Source organism: Ovis canadensis, chromosome 1 (genome assembly GCF_042477335.2).
Source record: "Ovis canadensis isolate MfBH-ARS-UI-01 breed Bighorn chromosome 1, ARS-UI_OviCan_v2, whole genome shotgun sequence".
NCBI classification, from domain to species: Eukaryota; Metazoa; Chordata; class Mammalia; order Artiodactyla; family Bovidae; genus Ovis; species Ovis canadensis.
This window is the reverse complement of record NC_091245.1, coordinates 8,502,489-8,519,578: the sequence shown is the minus strand read 5'-3', so window position 1 is coordinate 8,519,578 and position 17,090 is coordinate 8,502,489. Positions and strand designations below refer to the sequence as shown.

At 51.5% G+C, this 17,090-nt stretch overlaps 1 protein-coding gene across 1 annotated transcript in view; it reads left to right on the top strand.

Moving 5' to 3' along the window:
• The window catches only part of INPP5D (inositol polyphosphate-5-phosphatase D), a 137,938-nt gene that overhangs the window by 51,852 nt on the left and 68,996 nt on the right, over positions 1-17,090 (top strand). Inside the window, exons 3-5 of the mRNA XM_069585095.1 lie at positions 8,059-8,209; positions 10,516-10,690; positions 14,862-15,002. Coding sequence (XP_069441196.1) covers positions 8,059-8,209; positions 10,516-10,690; positions 14,862-15,002 — 467 coding nt within the window. The remainder of the gene's footprint in view (positions 1-8,058; positions 8,210-10,515; positions 10,691-14,861; positions 15,003-17,090) is intronic.

Genomic DNA, 17,090 nt, shown 5'->3' with positions numbered 1-17,090 from the left:
GATTTCCTTTAGGATTGACTAGTTTGATGAAACTTGGCATTTTTGCAGAGAATGGGCTGGTAATTTTGTAGACTATCCCTCAGTGTAGGGTTTTTAGGTGTCTCCATGCAACTGGGTCCAGGGGCTGGATTTTGGCGGGTACTACAGAAACACTGCTGTGTCCTCCGTGTACCAGTCCCAGGAGAGCACCGGGTCACTTTGTCCCATTACTGGGGAAGTTAACTTTGCCACTTGGTTAAGATAGGGTTAGCCAAGTTTCCTCTTTGAAAAGGTACTATCTTCCCCTTTTAAAGGATGCACTCTTTTATGAGAAGACACGTTGGGACCATCTAGAGGGCCCACTCCTCCTCAAAGTCTCACCCGCTAGTCTTGGCATCTTTGGCATCTGTTGATTCTTTTCCGAATCCATCATTACTGTGATGGTTGCCAGACGGTGACTGTACCCATCATCCCTGTGACAGCTACTAGTTGGCATTCTACTGTGAAAAGAGCTTTCCTGGCTCATTTGTTTACATCTGTATAGACTCATGAACTCCTGTTTTATTCAATAAATGATCACTATTTTTAGTATTCATTTTGATGCCCAGATTGTGCCAGATGGTCCTTTCAACCAGCCCTTCCGTCGTCTCCTGACTCCTGTATCCTTTTGACAAATCTGCATCATTTTTTGACCATTTACTTTCTGGGGTAAAAGATGTGCCAGGCTCACTTTATACCTTTCCTGTTCCGACCCTAAGTTGAGCCATCCAAGGAGCTGCTTCCTCTTAGTGGAGGGTAGTACAGTAAGTCCCCTACATATAGACCTTCAAGTTGTGAACTTTCAAGGATGCGAACGTGCATTCCATCAGCGTCAGGCATGAGCAACGTTGCGGCTTGCCCTCCACCTCCCATTGCTGGTAATCCTTCAGCTGCACCTCCTCTCCCTCATCCAGTGAGTAACTCTTCTTGCCTGTTCGCATGATGCCAGCCCCTGTACACCAGCTGCTATACTGTACTACTGTGCTTTTCAAGGTATCGTACTGTAAGATTAAAAATGTTTTCTTCTTTGTCTGTTATATATTATTTGTGTGAGAAGTATTATGAACTTATTACATGTAATACTGTATGACCAGTTGCGTCAATTGGGTACCTAGGCTAACTTTATTGGACTTACAGACAAACTGTATTTATGGACCCGTTCTCAGAATGGAACTCATTCATATGCAGGGGACTTACAGTGTTTACCCCCGGGCTTCCCAGGTGGCGCCAGTGGTAAAGAACCTGCCTGCCAATGTAGAAGACGCAGGTTCGATCCCTGGGTTGGGAACATGCCCTGGAGAAGGAGATGGCAACCCACTGCAGTATTCTTGCCCTGAAAATCCCATGGACGAGGAGCCTGGTGGGCTACAGTCCATGGGGTCCCAGAGTCAGACATGACTGAGCGACTTAGCACTACAGTATTTAGGTAGGCTCGTTGCAACTGGGAAGTTATTGCTTCTGGATCCTCCTGGAAGACAGAACTAGGGAATGTGTGTGGACAAACATACCCACGCACACACCTGCATCAGTATTTACTTGCATTCTTAAAAAATATTAACCTGCGCTCACACTGATGCTTCCCCTTCCAGCCCGATACTGCAGACAGAGTTCAGCCTATCCCCACTCCCTTCTCTGGCAGCAAGGAGCCCAGCTCCCATCTCTCCTTATCTTTCATCGTTTGCCAGTCTCCTGCTTGGCTGCCCCGGGCCCCGGCCAGGCCCTGACCTTCCCTGCCCCACCTACATCCTCTGCCGGCTGACCACCTCCTCGGCCCTAGCCCCGGAGCCCCAGAGGCTCCGGCCACTTCAAAGGAAGAGCAAGGAAAGGAAGCAGACAGATCACACGTGTCTTCAAGAAAGGAGGGGACGTGCAGGGAAAGAGGAAGGGCTGATCGGCTTTTAAGGAGACACCTCGGGGATCCATTCTGGGTCAGATACCATCCCCTCCCAGGTGTGTTAACAAGGCTGCTCCAGGTCCATCTCCACCCTGGCGCCCTCCCCCTCCACGGCACCTCCCCAGTTCAGAGTGGGGATGTTGGCGGGGAAGGGGCAGGAGCGGGGTAGTGCCTACTTACTCCACTCTTAGAACAAAATCCAAATTCTGCAGGGCCCAACAGAACCACGAGACCCGTGACCTGGTTCCTCTGCCTCTCTCTCCTTTCCCCAAGTTGGAGGTTTGGGGGGAGAGGAGGCGATTAAAGATTCAGACCAGTCCTGAGGGCAGAAGGAAGACCAAGGAAAGCCTTTGAGGGGCTGGCAGAGACGGGGAGGGCAGAGACAGGGCTGGAGGAGATGGCTTCCAGACCATGAGAGGCGGGCAGGACAGGGCGGAGCAGGAGTCCAGCCCTGGCAGGGCTGATCGCCGAGTGGAGGGAGCGATGCTGGGGGTGGAGGTGGGAGGGGATGCTGGGCCCAGACAGCCAGATTCCACACTCCCCCTGGCTCTGCTCCATCAGGGCAGTTGCCTCTCTGGACGGGTGGGAGCCCCAAGTCTGGCGGCCCCAAGGTCTGGGCTGAATCCAGCTCTCCCCCACTACCGCCTCTGAGGCCTCCGTCACCCTCCCAGGCTCCTCGGGCCGAGTGTATCCGCACCAGGAAAATAGAAATGGTCATGACACCGGCCACCCACACCCCTCCCTGCCATTCTCCTCACAGCAGACAAATGGGGCTGTTTCCCCACTTAAGATCTTGCTAGAGACTCTCCTGGGCTTCCCAGGTGGCGCTAGTGGTAAAGAACCTGCCTGCCTAATGCCAGAAACTTAAGAGATGCAGGTTTGATCCCTGGCTCGGGAAGATCCCCTGGAGGAAGGCATAGCAACCCGCTCCAGGATTCTTGCCCGGAGATTCCCACAGACAGGGCAGACTGGAGGGGTTCAGCCCATAGAGTCGCAAAGAGTCAGACAGGACTGAGCACAGCAGAGCACAGAGACTTTCCTACGGACTTAAAAGAAACACTTGGCTGCAGTGAGGTGATGAGCAAATCCCCTCCCTGACCCCACTTCTTAACACTCTCCCTTTATTTGTGAAATTTCCACAATGCTTTTATAGCCTTTCCATTTTAAAATGAAGGCAGCAGCCTCTTCCTGATCCCCTGGTCGGCTTCCTCCTGGGGTGGGGCGGGGGTTGGTGGGGCTCGCCTCCTTTCAGTTCCCCACTTAGAGGCAGCAGACAGTGTGAAGTTAAAATTATATTCTGGGAAAGTTCAGCCTGCCCAGCACTCTGGCCTCCCTGCCCTGCTCCCCTCCTTCTGGACCACGCCTGAAAGTCAGAGTGCAAGAATTGGTTCTGGGGACAAAGCCTTTCTCAGAGGCCACAGCCACGGGCCACCCACAGTCTGGACATCCACTGTCCTTTGTTTTAAAGACGCTGGTGGCCTGGGTGGTGGAGGGCATCTCCCATGCTCTACACCTCCCCAGAAGTATTGTACGTGGGTACGTACGGGTGCCAAGCCGTAGGGTGAAGGGACCTCTCCCGGCCAGGCCCAGCTCAGTAAGCCATACTTCTGTGTCTCCAGCTAGAGCTTTTCAACCGTGAGATTGGTTTTAGGCAAGGCACACATCTCCCTGAACAGGGCTACGGCCTGTCATTACCCTTGCAAGGCACTTGGGTGACCATGTGAAGCTGAACCAAGCAGAGTCCCTCTCTTTCAAAAACTTATCAGCTTGTAGAGGGAGCAGGCCCGGCTGGGCTTGGTGAGTCACTGTCTGCTGATCTGGAACCGATCTTGCTGGAAATCACCTGGAAATTTCCATAGACCTGGAAAGGGGAGGCAAGAAATCAGTCAGGGGCTTTGTCTCAGGATCTGAACTAACCGTGTGTTTTTCTTTTCCCCTTCTGTATCACTTTTGGTGATGAACATGAAGTCATGTCCATTCAGTAGATCCCTGAGGGCTGCCTGCTTTTTGCCCCGCACATCGTGAATGAAAAGCCAACTTACCGTAGGAACTGCTGCCCTGGGCTTTTTCAGATCATGCTGTCTGCTCTGTGTGCTAGGCGTCTGCTCCAGAGAGAAGGCATTTGTATTTGTTTGTGGAGCGAGGGCTGGCACAGAGCAGAAATCCCCCATCTCTAACTGCGTAGGGCAGCGTCCGCAGTGCTCGGCTAGCGTGGGCCTTCAGGGTTTCCTTCTCTGTTTCAAAATGACTTGGGGGATCTCTTCAGGAAGGCAGCGGCTGCAGAATGAGGAAGGCAGTCTGGCGGCTGTTAGGGACCCAGGGAGGCCCCTGCCCCAGCAGCCTGGCCGGTCCCCCCCACCGCCCCGCGGGGGCTACCCTTGCCCGCAGGACTCAGGAACCCTGCCTTCCCGCCGCTTCCTGGGCGTCTTGTCACCCGGGCTCCTTGTGAGGCTGCTGGCCACGTTCAAGCCCAGACGCCCTCCAAGTCTCCTGGTTTCTTGTTGGGTTGGGCAAATGCCATGCACAGCTGGGTGATGGAGGGTGGAGGACCTTCTGCCCCCATTCCCTCCCTGTAGGGCCTGGGGGTTGGCTTCATAGAGGCTTCAGTTTCTGCGCCAGCAGCCTCTTTGGGTCCCGAGTCCATCCTCCCTCGTGGTTGGTCCAGGGTGAACACCGACGCCCCACTTCACTGGCGGTGGAGGGCTGCACCCCCTCTTATTGGTATTTTACACCCCGTCCACTAAATTCTTCCCAAGCCCCCCAGCTGAATGTGGCATCTGTTTCCTGCCTGGCTCTGACGATACACGTGACGATACATTCGACAACCTCGCAGACAGACGTTTTGCATTAAATTGTTGAAAAGGCATCACTTTGGGGGGATCAGTTTGGGGGAGCAGTGTAAAGGGAGGAAGTGCTCCCCTGCTACCTCCGCTCCCCTAGCCATTTCTCCATACCTCCTCCCATGCCCACTGAGGGCCGTCTCTGCCCCTCTCTCTCCCCGAGTGTCCATCCTGACCCCAGTACTGCAAGTCCATCCAAGCAGTAATCGCCAAGCATCCCTGCAGTCCGGCCCTGCAGCTCCATCTGGGGACATGACAGCAAGCAGACCCCGCCCCCGACAATGGGCTGCACCACGGGCAGGCACATATGGACTTGACCAGGCGCCAGTTTCCTACGGTCAAGGCACTGTCCACCTGGAAGCCCCAACTCCCAATGTCAGCTTTGATTTGGCCGTCATCCTGCCTCGACGGAGGGCCTTTCTCAGCCCCACGCAGGAGTGAGAACGCCATGGCGGGACTGCTCCTTCCTGGTCACATGGAGCCTCCGACCCCCGTGTCCGGACCCCCCTGAATGAGTCTGGTCAGCTCAGGAGCCGCCACAACCCTGGGCACCCTGACCTTTCTCTCCTCCTGCTCCTCTTGAATGTGCTTTGAACCTCAGCTCTCAAGGAGTGTCTGCGAAGCCCTTCAAGTCTCAGTGCCAATGACAGAGACTTATGAGGACATTTTCTCAGGGACATCTCCCCCAGGGAGCCCTGTGGCCCCGCTGGCATCCTGCCTTCACCATTTCTTCTGCGTCTGTGTGTCTGGGTCCACCTGCTCAGACAGCCTGCTCCCTCCCCACTGACCCACGTGTGCACAGCAAGTCTGTGCTTTGGGGTCGTCTGCTGCTTGCAGACTCAACCCTTAGGTGCCTGAGGCTTGCGCTTGCTGCTGCCCTCCCGGGAGCAGCGATACAACACTTGCAGGAAGGAGACCCTCCACAAGCTCCGCCTTCCTGGAGACTGGACTCAGTCTCTACCTTCCTGGGAACCTGGGCCACCTGGGCGGCCAGCAGCCCACGTTTGCCAGGCCCTGGCTCCCTGGCCTCTGTGGTCAGTCCGAGCACAAGCAGGGCCCCAGTGTCTCTGTCTCACCAACAGCACTCCCCACTCACTGGATCCATAGTGTTTAGGTGAATTTTAGAGTCTTCTGTTCTTCTGCAGGCTCCCCTGGTGGCCGAAACAGTAAAGAATCTGTTTGCAATGTGGGAGACTGGGGTTTGATCTCTGGTTGGGAAGATCCCCTGGAGAAGGAAATGGCTACCCACTACAGTATATTTGCCTGGAAAATCGCATGGACAGAGGAGCCTAGCAGGTTATAGTCCATGGGGTTGCAAAGAGTCAGACAAGACTGAGCAACTAACACACACACACACACACACACAACCATTCTTCTGCACGCTTAGTATCCAGCATATTTCATCATTTCTAAGGTGCTTGATACGTAAACATCTCTGAAGTCAGCTGTGCCCACAGAATGATGGTGTATCTTGTTTTATGCTTTAGCTGTTAGCAGTACATAAAATAATACGTGTCTTAGCATCGGGGCATCTAATTCCCACAGTTCACATGCTGTCTCAGACACACATTCCCCAGACATCCTCCAGCTAAGAACCTTTTTCCAGACTCACACGTGAGTCATTTCACCTTGATTTTCTTTGATATTTCACATCCTTTTTCCATATGCCTAATGGCTTGTCATTCGTTAGCTGTAAATTCTTTAACAGGATGACACCTGCCAGGACTGCTCTAACTGAATCGAATTCATTGACCCTATGTCATGTCAAATTATTTTTGTTATGCCTCTCATTTTGGGTTTTGAACCTATTTAGGTTACTTTTCAGGCAGCCTGGCTGCCACTGCTGAGATCTCTCTGGTTCGATGATGCTCAAAAGAAATTGCTTTAACGTGAGGCTGTGTGAAAGCAAAGGAATTTATTGAAAATAATCAAAACACCCTTTTGTTAAACTCTTTACTAATTTATTCAATAGCTGAAGCCACATACTCAAACACACAGATGTGCCCTCTATACATGTATAGATTTATGCATGTATGCATTGTACTACACACACAAATCCATGTGGAGAGAGACGGAGAGGCCAGTGTGGAGCCTGAGTAAAGGGGAGAGACAGAAGCGGAATCTCTGAAGGCAAACACATCCTCATCACGACTTGGCGTTACCACCAGGAGCAGGGCTCAAGGACAGGTCCTGGTCCATTTCCGATGTCTTCCCTCCCTTACACTGTCAACTTTGCCCTCTGTGTGTTGGTGAGGGGAGGCAGTCTTCTGTGTTTTTGGCTGGGCCAGTGGGGAGACAGTGGTGCATATTCCCTGGGATGGAACACCAAGTGGAAGTGGATCAGGGAACTGGACAGGGAGGATAGGCAGGACACTGGGGCATGCTGGGTTAGGAGCCATAGGGTACAGTATCCAGGAGACCCTAAATATCCTGCCCGCAGTTCTTCATCCTGCCCGCAGTTCTTCACCCTGCCCTGCTGCCTGCCGACCTGGGGGCGGTAATCACAGAGGCACCTTCGTGTGGGCGGGGCCTCCTCATGGGCAGGGCCTGGGTGGGAGACAGCGGCTGCAGCCGAACTTGAGTTTCCAGCTGGAGCCATTGAGCAAGAGATAAGGAGACCTGGCCCCAGGGCATTTGAACAACCCAGAATTACCCTCCGTGGGCCCTGTCATTAGCAACAGAGATACAAATCAGGGAAGACTTTTGTGCTGCCTTGACCATTTTCTGAGTTTTGGTAAAACAGAATCATGTCAAATGAAAAACGTAAAAATAAAACAATTGCTAGAATAGAATTTTCCCCGTATTTAAAAATTAATGCTCTTGGGAGAGGAGGGTTAATAACTCCCCCTACCAAACACACACACACACACACACACACACACACACACATACACAAATACACAACAGTACAGAAAAACTATTCTAAACTATTGAAAATATGTCTCTTGGGGTTGTGGGACTACAGATGATTTTTTTAATTATGTATTTAAGATTTTTTCCATAAAGAAAATGCATTATATCTGCAACATAATACTTTTTAAAAGAAAAGTGTTTTTTAAAACCGAAAGAAAAAAAAAATTTTTTTTTAACTGTTCTATTTGTGCCTTTTGCAGACTGGCTGTTAGGGGCTACTGGATACAGGCTGTGAGGGTGTGGGCATGGTGGCCAGGCCCTGTGTGGGAGCCCAGAACTTTTTCTGGATTGTGGTCACTCCCTCGGGCTTGTCGATCTCCGCTGCAGGTGGCCTTTGTGGTTGGCTGGTGTTCCAGTCAGTTCAATGTGCTTCTGTTTGGGATTTGACCTCAGGCATCCGAAGGCGTCCCCATGAGATTCTTCACCAAGCTGGACCAGCTCATCGAGTTTTACAAGAAGGAAAACATGGGTTTGGTGACCCACCTGCAGTATCCCGTGCCCCTGGAGGAGGAGGACACGGGAGACGAGCCAGAAGAGGAGACAGGTAGGAAAGGACGGAGGGAAAGTGCCCTGGGTCCCTGCCATCTGAGTCCTGTGCTTAAGTTCTGGGGTATCTCTCCAACTTCAGGTGCTTGTAGATTAGGTGGGTCTGGTTATCAGAGGGGGTTGACACGGTGGTTAAAGACCTGTTAGGAACACAGGCTCTGGGGTCAGGCAGACCTAGGTCAAACTTCCTGCTCCCCATCTTCTTAGCTGTGTGACCTTGGATGAATTACTTAACCTCTCCTAACCACAGACTGCTCTTAAAGAGACACTAAAAATCGTGTCTACCTCTCGGTGTCATCAAATGAGTCAATGTAGATCCCAGAGCCTAGTACACAGTAAACACTCGATGCTGTTAAAATCATTGTCAAAATAATTAGCTGAACTTTGCTATAAAGAGGAGGGAGGAAGAGATCATTGCACCAAACTGGAAGGATGAGAAAGGTGTTTCATGAGAGTATCATTAAAACAAAACAAAAAAAAAGGTACAGCCCCTGAAAGGTATCTGAGAGTCAGTGTTGCTGCTTTAGCGGTGGAGGGACAGACACACAGGCGAGAGTCGGACAGAGGCAGTGCAGCCAGGGAGCCACCCTTCTCTTCCCCTCAAATGTTCAGGTCCTAAAAGAAACCCCTGAGATACATAACTGAGACTCTCAACCGGTCAGGGCTCCCTCTAAGTCCCAGGTCCCAGGGCCTGGAACCAGCAAGACCCCTGGGGGTCTCCCCACAAGGACAGACGAGACCAGAGGTGCCGAGGTCCCCGGCCTGGCTCCTCCTGTCCCCGGCTGCTCCCAGCCGTCCATTGGGCGTCCCTTCCCCCACCTCTGCGGGCCCCCTTTCCATTGCCTCCCTGGAGACTCACCTCGAGCAATTGCACAATGCCTCGGCGGCCTCACCAGAGGGCCAGCTCTGAACAGCCACCTGCTCCTGGAGGTGAGGCCCAGCCAGAGTGTGTTCAAAGGTGCTCAGGTCTGCAGGGGCTGAGGGGGGACAGCTCACAGGCTGAGGCAGCTGGGTTCCTTCTCACCTCCCCCGGCCCAGAAAGAGGTGCCCTCAGCTGTGACATAGCCAAAGATGACATGTCCACCGTGAGTCTGGGGCCAGGGCTGTGCCTGGGGCCGTGTGGTATCACCCAGCGGTACCCAGGAGTCCAGGCTGGGCCTTGACACTGAGATGCCATCCTGCTGAAATGCCCTCTGCATTCCCCCTCACACACCACCCAGTTTCTTCCCCCTGGGCGTGGTGGTCTAGAAAAAGACCCCGACACTAGAAAAAGGCCTCCCTGAAAGAACTGGGAAAAGAAGCACAATCTCACGATGGCCGGCTCCCCTTCCCCAAGCAAGGCCCTATTGTAGGCTTGAAGCAGAGACTCCCCACACCCACCCAACCCTCCCCCTCCCCCACCCCACCGTGCCCCCGCCAGTCCAGTCCAAGGTGTCAGATTTGGCTCAGGTCTCCTCAAGGTGCTGCGTGCCCCCGTGGGGCTCTAAACAGACTCATGACCCTTGATAGAACCCAGGCCAGGTGAGGAAGTCAAGGGCTCATCCTCCCCCAAGGACGTCCCCGGGGGAGGTCTGTGGCCAGGCCCCTGAGGGTGGCCATTCTGTGTGGGGAGAGGCTGGGACAAGATGTCACAGGCCCAGGGGCTCAGGACTCACCCCTCCCCCCAATCTCTGCTACGTGCAGGATGGAAGTTTTCCCCGGTGAGTGGGCAGGAGCCCCATCTCCCAAGCCGAGTCTGGTCACTTGGGTGGAGGGAGCCCCTCACTCTCTTCCATTGTCTCTGAGCGTCTGGAGGGATAGAGAAGGAAGGATGGAGACTGGAAAGTCCAGAGAAAAGGGGGCCTGGGTGGGAGTGTGGCGAGGCCCTGCCTGCTCCCTGCCCCACTCCTCCCGTGATGGGAACCCAGTGTCAGCCGGTCCAGGGCCCCTGCTCTGCCCCACAGCCGGCTGGCCTGCTGAGCCGCTAAGGCGGCTGATTCCACCCATCCAAAGCCAGCAGCCCTGCCCGGCATGCCCATCTTATCCCAGCAGGTGTTTGCAGAGCATCTCAATGGGACTCACTCTGTGCTGGGCCCCGGGTCAGAGGCCACCAAGACCTGTCCTTGGTCAGCTCCCCCAGAGCTGGCAAGGGAGCAAGGACAGAAAGGGACGGAGTGGGCATAGGCGGGTCTGTGGCTGGGCGCCTGGCCTGGACCCCACGTGACGGGAGGGTGGGGAGATCACCAACAGAGGGCGTGGGAGGGTGGAGATGCTGAGGGAGGGTACACTCGGCCCAGACGGCTCTCCTGCTCTTGTCTTGGGTAGAAGGGGCCATGTCTCCTCCCGAGTTGCCACCCAGAAACATCATCCCTTTATCTGCGGGGCCATGCGAGGCTAAGGAGGCCCCTGCTTCCATGGAGATCCCTCGAGCTGCCGAGGTCGGCCGGCCGAGCCTCTCAGAGACACTGTTCCAGCGACTGCAGGCCATGGACACCAGTGGGTGAGTCTCACCTGGCGGGCCCCACGACACCCAGGCAGCTTACCCTGTGCTTCCCTCCTGGGGGTGCCCCTTCCACCCCAGGACAGGGTATCATGGAGCCCACTGGCCTCCCAATGGTGGGTCTCTAGTTCTCAGGGTGGCTCTGACCGAGTGGGCACTGAATGGCCCTGCCCAGATGCTCCGTGTCCACCAGGCCCCAGGGCAGGAGCTGATTCTGGAGTGATGGATGATTCTGTGCTGCAAATGGCATGGGCCTGCTCCAGACTCCGGGGCCTAGGCTGTGATTCCCTGGCCGGGGCCTCCCATGAACTCACATGACATCTATTCCCATCCCAAACACCTCTCCCTGATTCAGATGGTCCCAGCAGCGGAGATGCCTGCACTGCAGCCTGGACCTGCTCTGGGCCTCGTGCAAAGGTGGCCACCATCCTTGTCACCAGGAGATGGGCCAGAGCAACAGTCCATGGGTAGTGTGAACTGTGAGGTCTGCACAGGGTACTGCTCCTTTCTTTGCAGTGGAAAGTGTTATGGAAAGTGGAAAGTGTTCAGTCATGTCCGACTCTTTGCGACCCCATAGACTATAGCCCGCCAGGCTCCTCTGTCCATGGGATTCTCCAGGCAAGAATACCAGAGTGGGTTGCTATGCCCTCCTCCAGGGGATCTTCCCGACCCAGGGATCAAATCCAGGTCTCCTGCATTGCAGGCAGATTCTTTACCATCTGAGCCACCAGGGAAGCCTGTGGAAGGTAGGAGAGGCAATCCTTTCACCAGTTTGTTTCACTTGCCCTGATCCAGGGTTCTCAGGATCTGGTCCCATGGGTGGCACCAGACTCGTCCATGTCAGTTGAGGTCCCACAGCTCCTTTGCCCCCTTGGCAGGTTCAGGCTGGATGATGCGAGGTGGCAGTATTGCCTGGGAACGATGTTGGTTATTTTGCCAATCAGAGGCCCTGACTTTAGCACAGGCCAAAGGATGGCTTCCGCAGGGAAGACTCTCTATGAGGGGAACTGTGTCCCCAACACCGAGTATGTCACCTGCTTCTAGTCAAAGCTCCTAGATCTGTGTTCAGTGAATGAATTAGCACACAGTCATTTCCACGCATTAATCATTTCAAAACATTTTTTTGTTTCCTTATGAGAAAAAGTCCCCCCAAATACTATGCTATTGGCAGGGCTCATGCAACATCTCCAACTTGAAAGCTTCATTTATGACACCCAGGGCTGCTCCTCTGCCATCTGATTTGGCAAAATACAAAGGGAAGGCCTGAAGGAACGCACAAGCCGCTGGTTGCTAAGATACCTGGGGTTTTCCTATTTCCACCTTGACATATCCTCTAGTTCTCCAGGCCTACCAGGCTATAATCTCTGCACCCTCCTGGAATTCCTCGTTCTGTTTACCAAGAAGCTAAATATGCTCTAAATATGTTGATTCATTATCATGATCATTCTGATATGTGTTTCTGCATAACAAATACTTATTAAAAGAGTCCATGCAGAGCCCATTGTTTTAGTTTCCTTGAGGCTCTATTTCTTGGAGGTTTTAGGTGCCAAATGCAGTGCAGTCCCTGAGGAAATAGGCAACGATGCTCAGTGGTGCCCCTGCTGCCCAGCTCCTCCTGACTCCTCCATGCGTTCTCTTAGCTGTATCTCCTTATCAGTTCCTCCTCTCTAGGGACATGTCTTCTTAAGGGACCCAGGGCCCAGTGGGGCAGGGCGAAGTGTTCAGCCGAGCCTCCAGGCAGCTCCTGAGATGGGGTGGTGGGGCCAGCTGAGGGCTAGTGAGCCCAGGAGGTGGCCCTCTATGATGTGTTGTTGTTGTTTAGTTGCTGACTCATGTTCGACTCTTTTGTGACTCTTTTGGGACGGTCTACATGGGCTGTAGACCGTCAGACTCCTCTGTCCTTGGGATTTCCCAGGCGAAAATACTGGAGTGGGTTGCCATTTCCTTCTCCTCCAGGGGCCCAGGAATCGATCTAATGTCTCCTGCATTGCAGGCAGATTCTTTACCACGGAACCAGCTAGGAAGCCCTCTTTGGTGACTTCTCAGTTAACAGACAGCCTTGGCACTTGCCTAAAACTTCTGCTTAGAGATGGGCCTGTGCAGGTGGAACACACCGGAGGGACCATGGTGCCTGCCCTCAGTTCTCTTCTGGGCACGAAAAACTAAGATTCTGCCTCGTGGTTGCAAGTGAATCTATGTTGCTTATGAAAAACCTTTGTACACAGAGGACTGCCTTTAGATTATTCTTAATTATAAGGCAAACTGCACAGTCTTTTGTGCAAGCTAATTAGATCTAATCAGTTAGATCATAGTTAATACAAGGTTTGGTTTGTGGTTTAGTCACTAAGTCGTGTCCGACTCTTGTGACCCCATGGACTGTAGCCTGCCAGGCTCCTCTGTCCATGGGATTCTCCAGGCAAGAATACTGGAGTGGGTTGCCATTTCCTTCTCCAGGGGATCTTCCCGACCTAAGAATCGAACCCAAGTCTCCTGCACTGCAGAAAGATTCTTTACCAACTGAGCTATGAGGGAAGCCCAACTACTGAGTAAAATCAACTTTCTCTGATAAACAGAGTCTACATCTTTATGTCAACACTTTTCAACAACATGTTTAACAGACATAACTTCCTAAAGCAAATACTGATGATCTCAAAGTTACAAGTCAACAGGCGTGAAAACTGTTGCTATAGGAGAGATTTGTCCTTTTTAGTAAACCAGACTGAGGCAGAAACTGGATCAAGACACAGAATGAGTATAGATTAAACTTAAATATTATGAAGACTGGTATGTGACTAGTTACTAACTTTAAATAAGTCAAAATGGCTAATCCACATCTTTTCAATCTTAAGAGCAACAACCTTTCATTCTTTCCAGGATCCTACAGGAAAAAAAAAACCAACAACAAAAACCATAACCTCTAGTCTCACCTTGATTGCATGTCAAGGCTGGAGCACAGCTATTTAAGGCCTGCATGAATTTTTTCACACGTGTAAATCGACGTCCTTAAGCCCCTCCCCTACCCCACTCCATTTCCTTGTTTGTGGAATAGGAATAATAGTAATGTCTGCCTCATGACATTGATTTGAGGATTAAAGGAGAAGATGCAGGACTTCCCTGGTGCTCCAGTGGCTAAGACTATGTGCTACCCGTGCAGAGGGCCCAGGTTCGATCCCTGGTCAGGGAGCTCCATCCCACATTCTGCACCTAAGAGCCCACACGCCAAACGTGAAGATCCCAAGTGCTACAATGAAGACCTGGCATAGCCAGATAAACATATAAAGATTTTTTAGAAAAGGAAAATGACCATGAAATGGTAAACAGAGTGACTAGTATGGTATGTTCAGAGCATACTTGCTCTGATTACAATGTTCATTATTATAGGAACAAAAATTCAATGTTTAAAAATTATCCAGAAAAAAACCCGGTGCTGGGAGAGGGAATGTAGAGGTGTGATCAGCCTCGGGGGTGGCCCTGGTGCGATGAGGCCTGGGCTCTGCCTCTGCTGGGCTGTCCTGTGCAAGGATAGGTCCTGACTCAGGCCCACGTGCTTCATCCAGAAGCTGAAAGGGACTGAACCCGACTGGGAGCAGGGGTTGGAGCCCAGCACCCAGGCTATCACTACCATGCCCCCAGCCCCATCGCTCATCACAGAGACTTCCCCTCAGAGCCTCAGATGACCGGGAACCCCCTCGACACAGAGCTCCGAGTGGCCTTTGGCCATGAACTTGGGAATTGGTCTGTGAGCTGGAACTGTTTGCCTTCTCTAGACTAGAGCATCCCTCAGCCCTTAGATTCTGTCTTTAGGAATAGATGAAGCAGGAAAGCAAGTCCTCTGTACATTTTCAGAGCTCTTCTGTCTCCTTGTCAAAGGATAAAGATTCCTATCCCCAGCCAGTAGAGTATGGCTCCCTTCCACGTACCAGAAAAGCCTTTATGGGTGGGTTAAGAGGGAGCCTGCCATATGGGCCCTTTATGTGTGTCTGACCTGTTCTCCATCCCTTCACTGAGACCCAGGGAGCCTGTCCAGGTTCAGGAAACGGTTCTCCTGGAGGCTGGTGTCTCAGCTGCAGGCTCTGAGAATACAGATTTCTTCTTCTACCTGTTACCGTTGGTGTCTATGGCTAAAGGAACTGAAAAAACCATGTTGTCATTTCTACTTTTATCCCCTCAGGATTCCAGAAGAGCATCTGAAAGCAATCCAAGATTATTTAAGCACTCAGCTCTCCCTGGACTCAGATTTTGTCAAGTCGGGCTCCAGCAGTCTCCCTCACCTGAAGAAACTGACCGCGCTCCTCTGCAAAGAGCTCTATGGGTAATAGCTGCCCAGTGGGGGTGGGAGGGGACCAGGAACCAGCTCATTAGGGTGAGCCCCGCACTTGGCCCAGCTGTCACTTGGGATAATTGAGCAGTCGGTAGGACTTAGAAATCTGTGGTTGCTGGAGGTTTTGTTTTCATGGTATTTGAACTTGGTGGTGGCTGCATTTGAAAAAAAAGAAAGAAAGAAAGTTAATTTGAGGCCAGTTGCCATGGGAAGGGGTGGGCGGAAGTACACGGCCAGCCCTTCCACACTTGCTCAGGATGTGGTGGTTAAGGCTTTCGCTGCTACTTGTCCTTCTTGCTGCAGCCAGCACATTTGATAAGCACATAAGGTCACCAAGGGGAGATAAATTAAAGTCAGCCCTTCACTGTGTGGGTGGTGATGGCCCAAGATTGCAGTGGTGGCAGGTTTTAAAGTGAGCCGATTCACCAAAATGCCAGCGTTCTGCGAATGAATTCACTGAAGGATGGATTGGTAAAAATTCCAATTCCTTTCCTTGCTTTAATTTCATTACCATTAAAATTAACAGTGAAGGACAGGGAAGCCTGGCATGCTGCCATCCATGGGGGTTACAAAGAGTCAGACACAATTAACAAAAACAAAAATATCTTAAATATTGGGAACAAAATTAAGACTGATATGCTATATGAAGAATTGACCAAAAAAAATTACTTTAAATACTTGAAAAAATTGACAATAACATTTTAAAGCATCTGAAAGAAATTACAAAGACCCAAAACAATCCCCTGGCAAATGAAAGGTCAGCACTTTTGTTGGAAAAATAGCATTTCATGGGGGTGAGGTTTTATCAGCCTCTACTCTGTTTTATTACATAAACATCAGTTTCAAAATTCTTTTGTCAGTTTCTCTGGTGCCCTATCTATCTTCACTTAGTTAATATGCAAAAAAGAATCTTTCATCATCAGTAATCAAATTGAACCTTCCTTTTAAAGGCTCTTAAAAGCACAATCAGTACATTTGGTACATTCAGCAAATAATTTCTTTGACAAATTGAGCACTCATCAAATTGCCCAGTCAGGTTTCATTTCAATGAATTGGCTTTCAACTAATGCAGTTTCAGCCTTTGGACCCAGAGCCATCATTTTTGTAGATTTCCACGGAAAGCTATTTCTCCATATGATGCTGTTGTTATGAATTGTTAATTACTAGGAAACACACACACGGCACTTCCTTTTTAAGAAGCACGTTTTCATGATGGCTGGTAGCAAGCTTAATATTTCTGCTCCACTGGAGATCCTGTCCTTTACCGCTTCCTTGTCCAGGAGGGGCTGTACCTTTCAGTGTCTCCATAAGCTTCACGTAGCCACTCAGCACCTCTGCCCAACACCGCTGTGCTTGCTGGGCTTTCCCAGAATCTAGTCACCTCACCCTTGCGGTGACAGCAGCTTCCTCAACTCGGCTAGCTCTCTAGGTTTCTACTCCTTTATTTACTGGAGAGTTAACTTCGAGTTAGAAGCAGAGACATTGTGATGTTCTAAATCCTGTACCTCCACTTGTTTGTCTTTGCTTCATAGGCAAAGTGATAGTCAGGCTTGGAGATGCAATTAGGGATGCAATTTTAGAAAATCTGAGGAACCAGATGGCACTATGGTAAGAATCCATCTGCCAATGCAGGAGATGCAAGAGATGTGGGTTCAATCCCTGGTTGGAGAATATCCCCTGGAGGAAGAAATAGCAACCCATTCTAGTATTCTTGCCTGGGAAATCCCATGGACAAAGGAGCCTAGAGGGCTACAGTCCATGGGGTCACAAAGAATCAGACACGACTGAGCGACTAAACAACAACCACCCGTGTGCTATCTGGCAACACTGGCAGGAACCACATCACGCAGGCCTCCCAAGGCCAGGTGGAGATTTTCAGCACGGCGCTGTAATCTGAGTCAGGGCTTTGGAGACTGGATCTTAGGAGGCAGACCCAAAGCAGCAGACAGCTGGGAGCTGCATAATGTAAGGCTGGCCCACAAGAAAGGAAGTCAGAGGAGGCATGGATTTGCTTTGCATTCTGCTGAGTCCTGGGTTTGGACAGTGTCTGGCATACAGGAACAGCTGATAGATATTAGT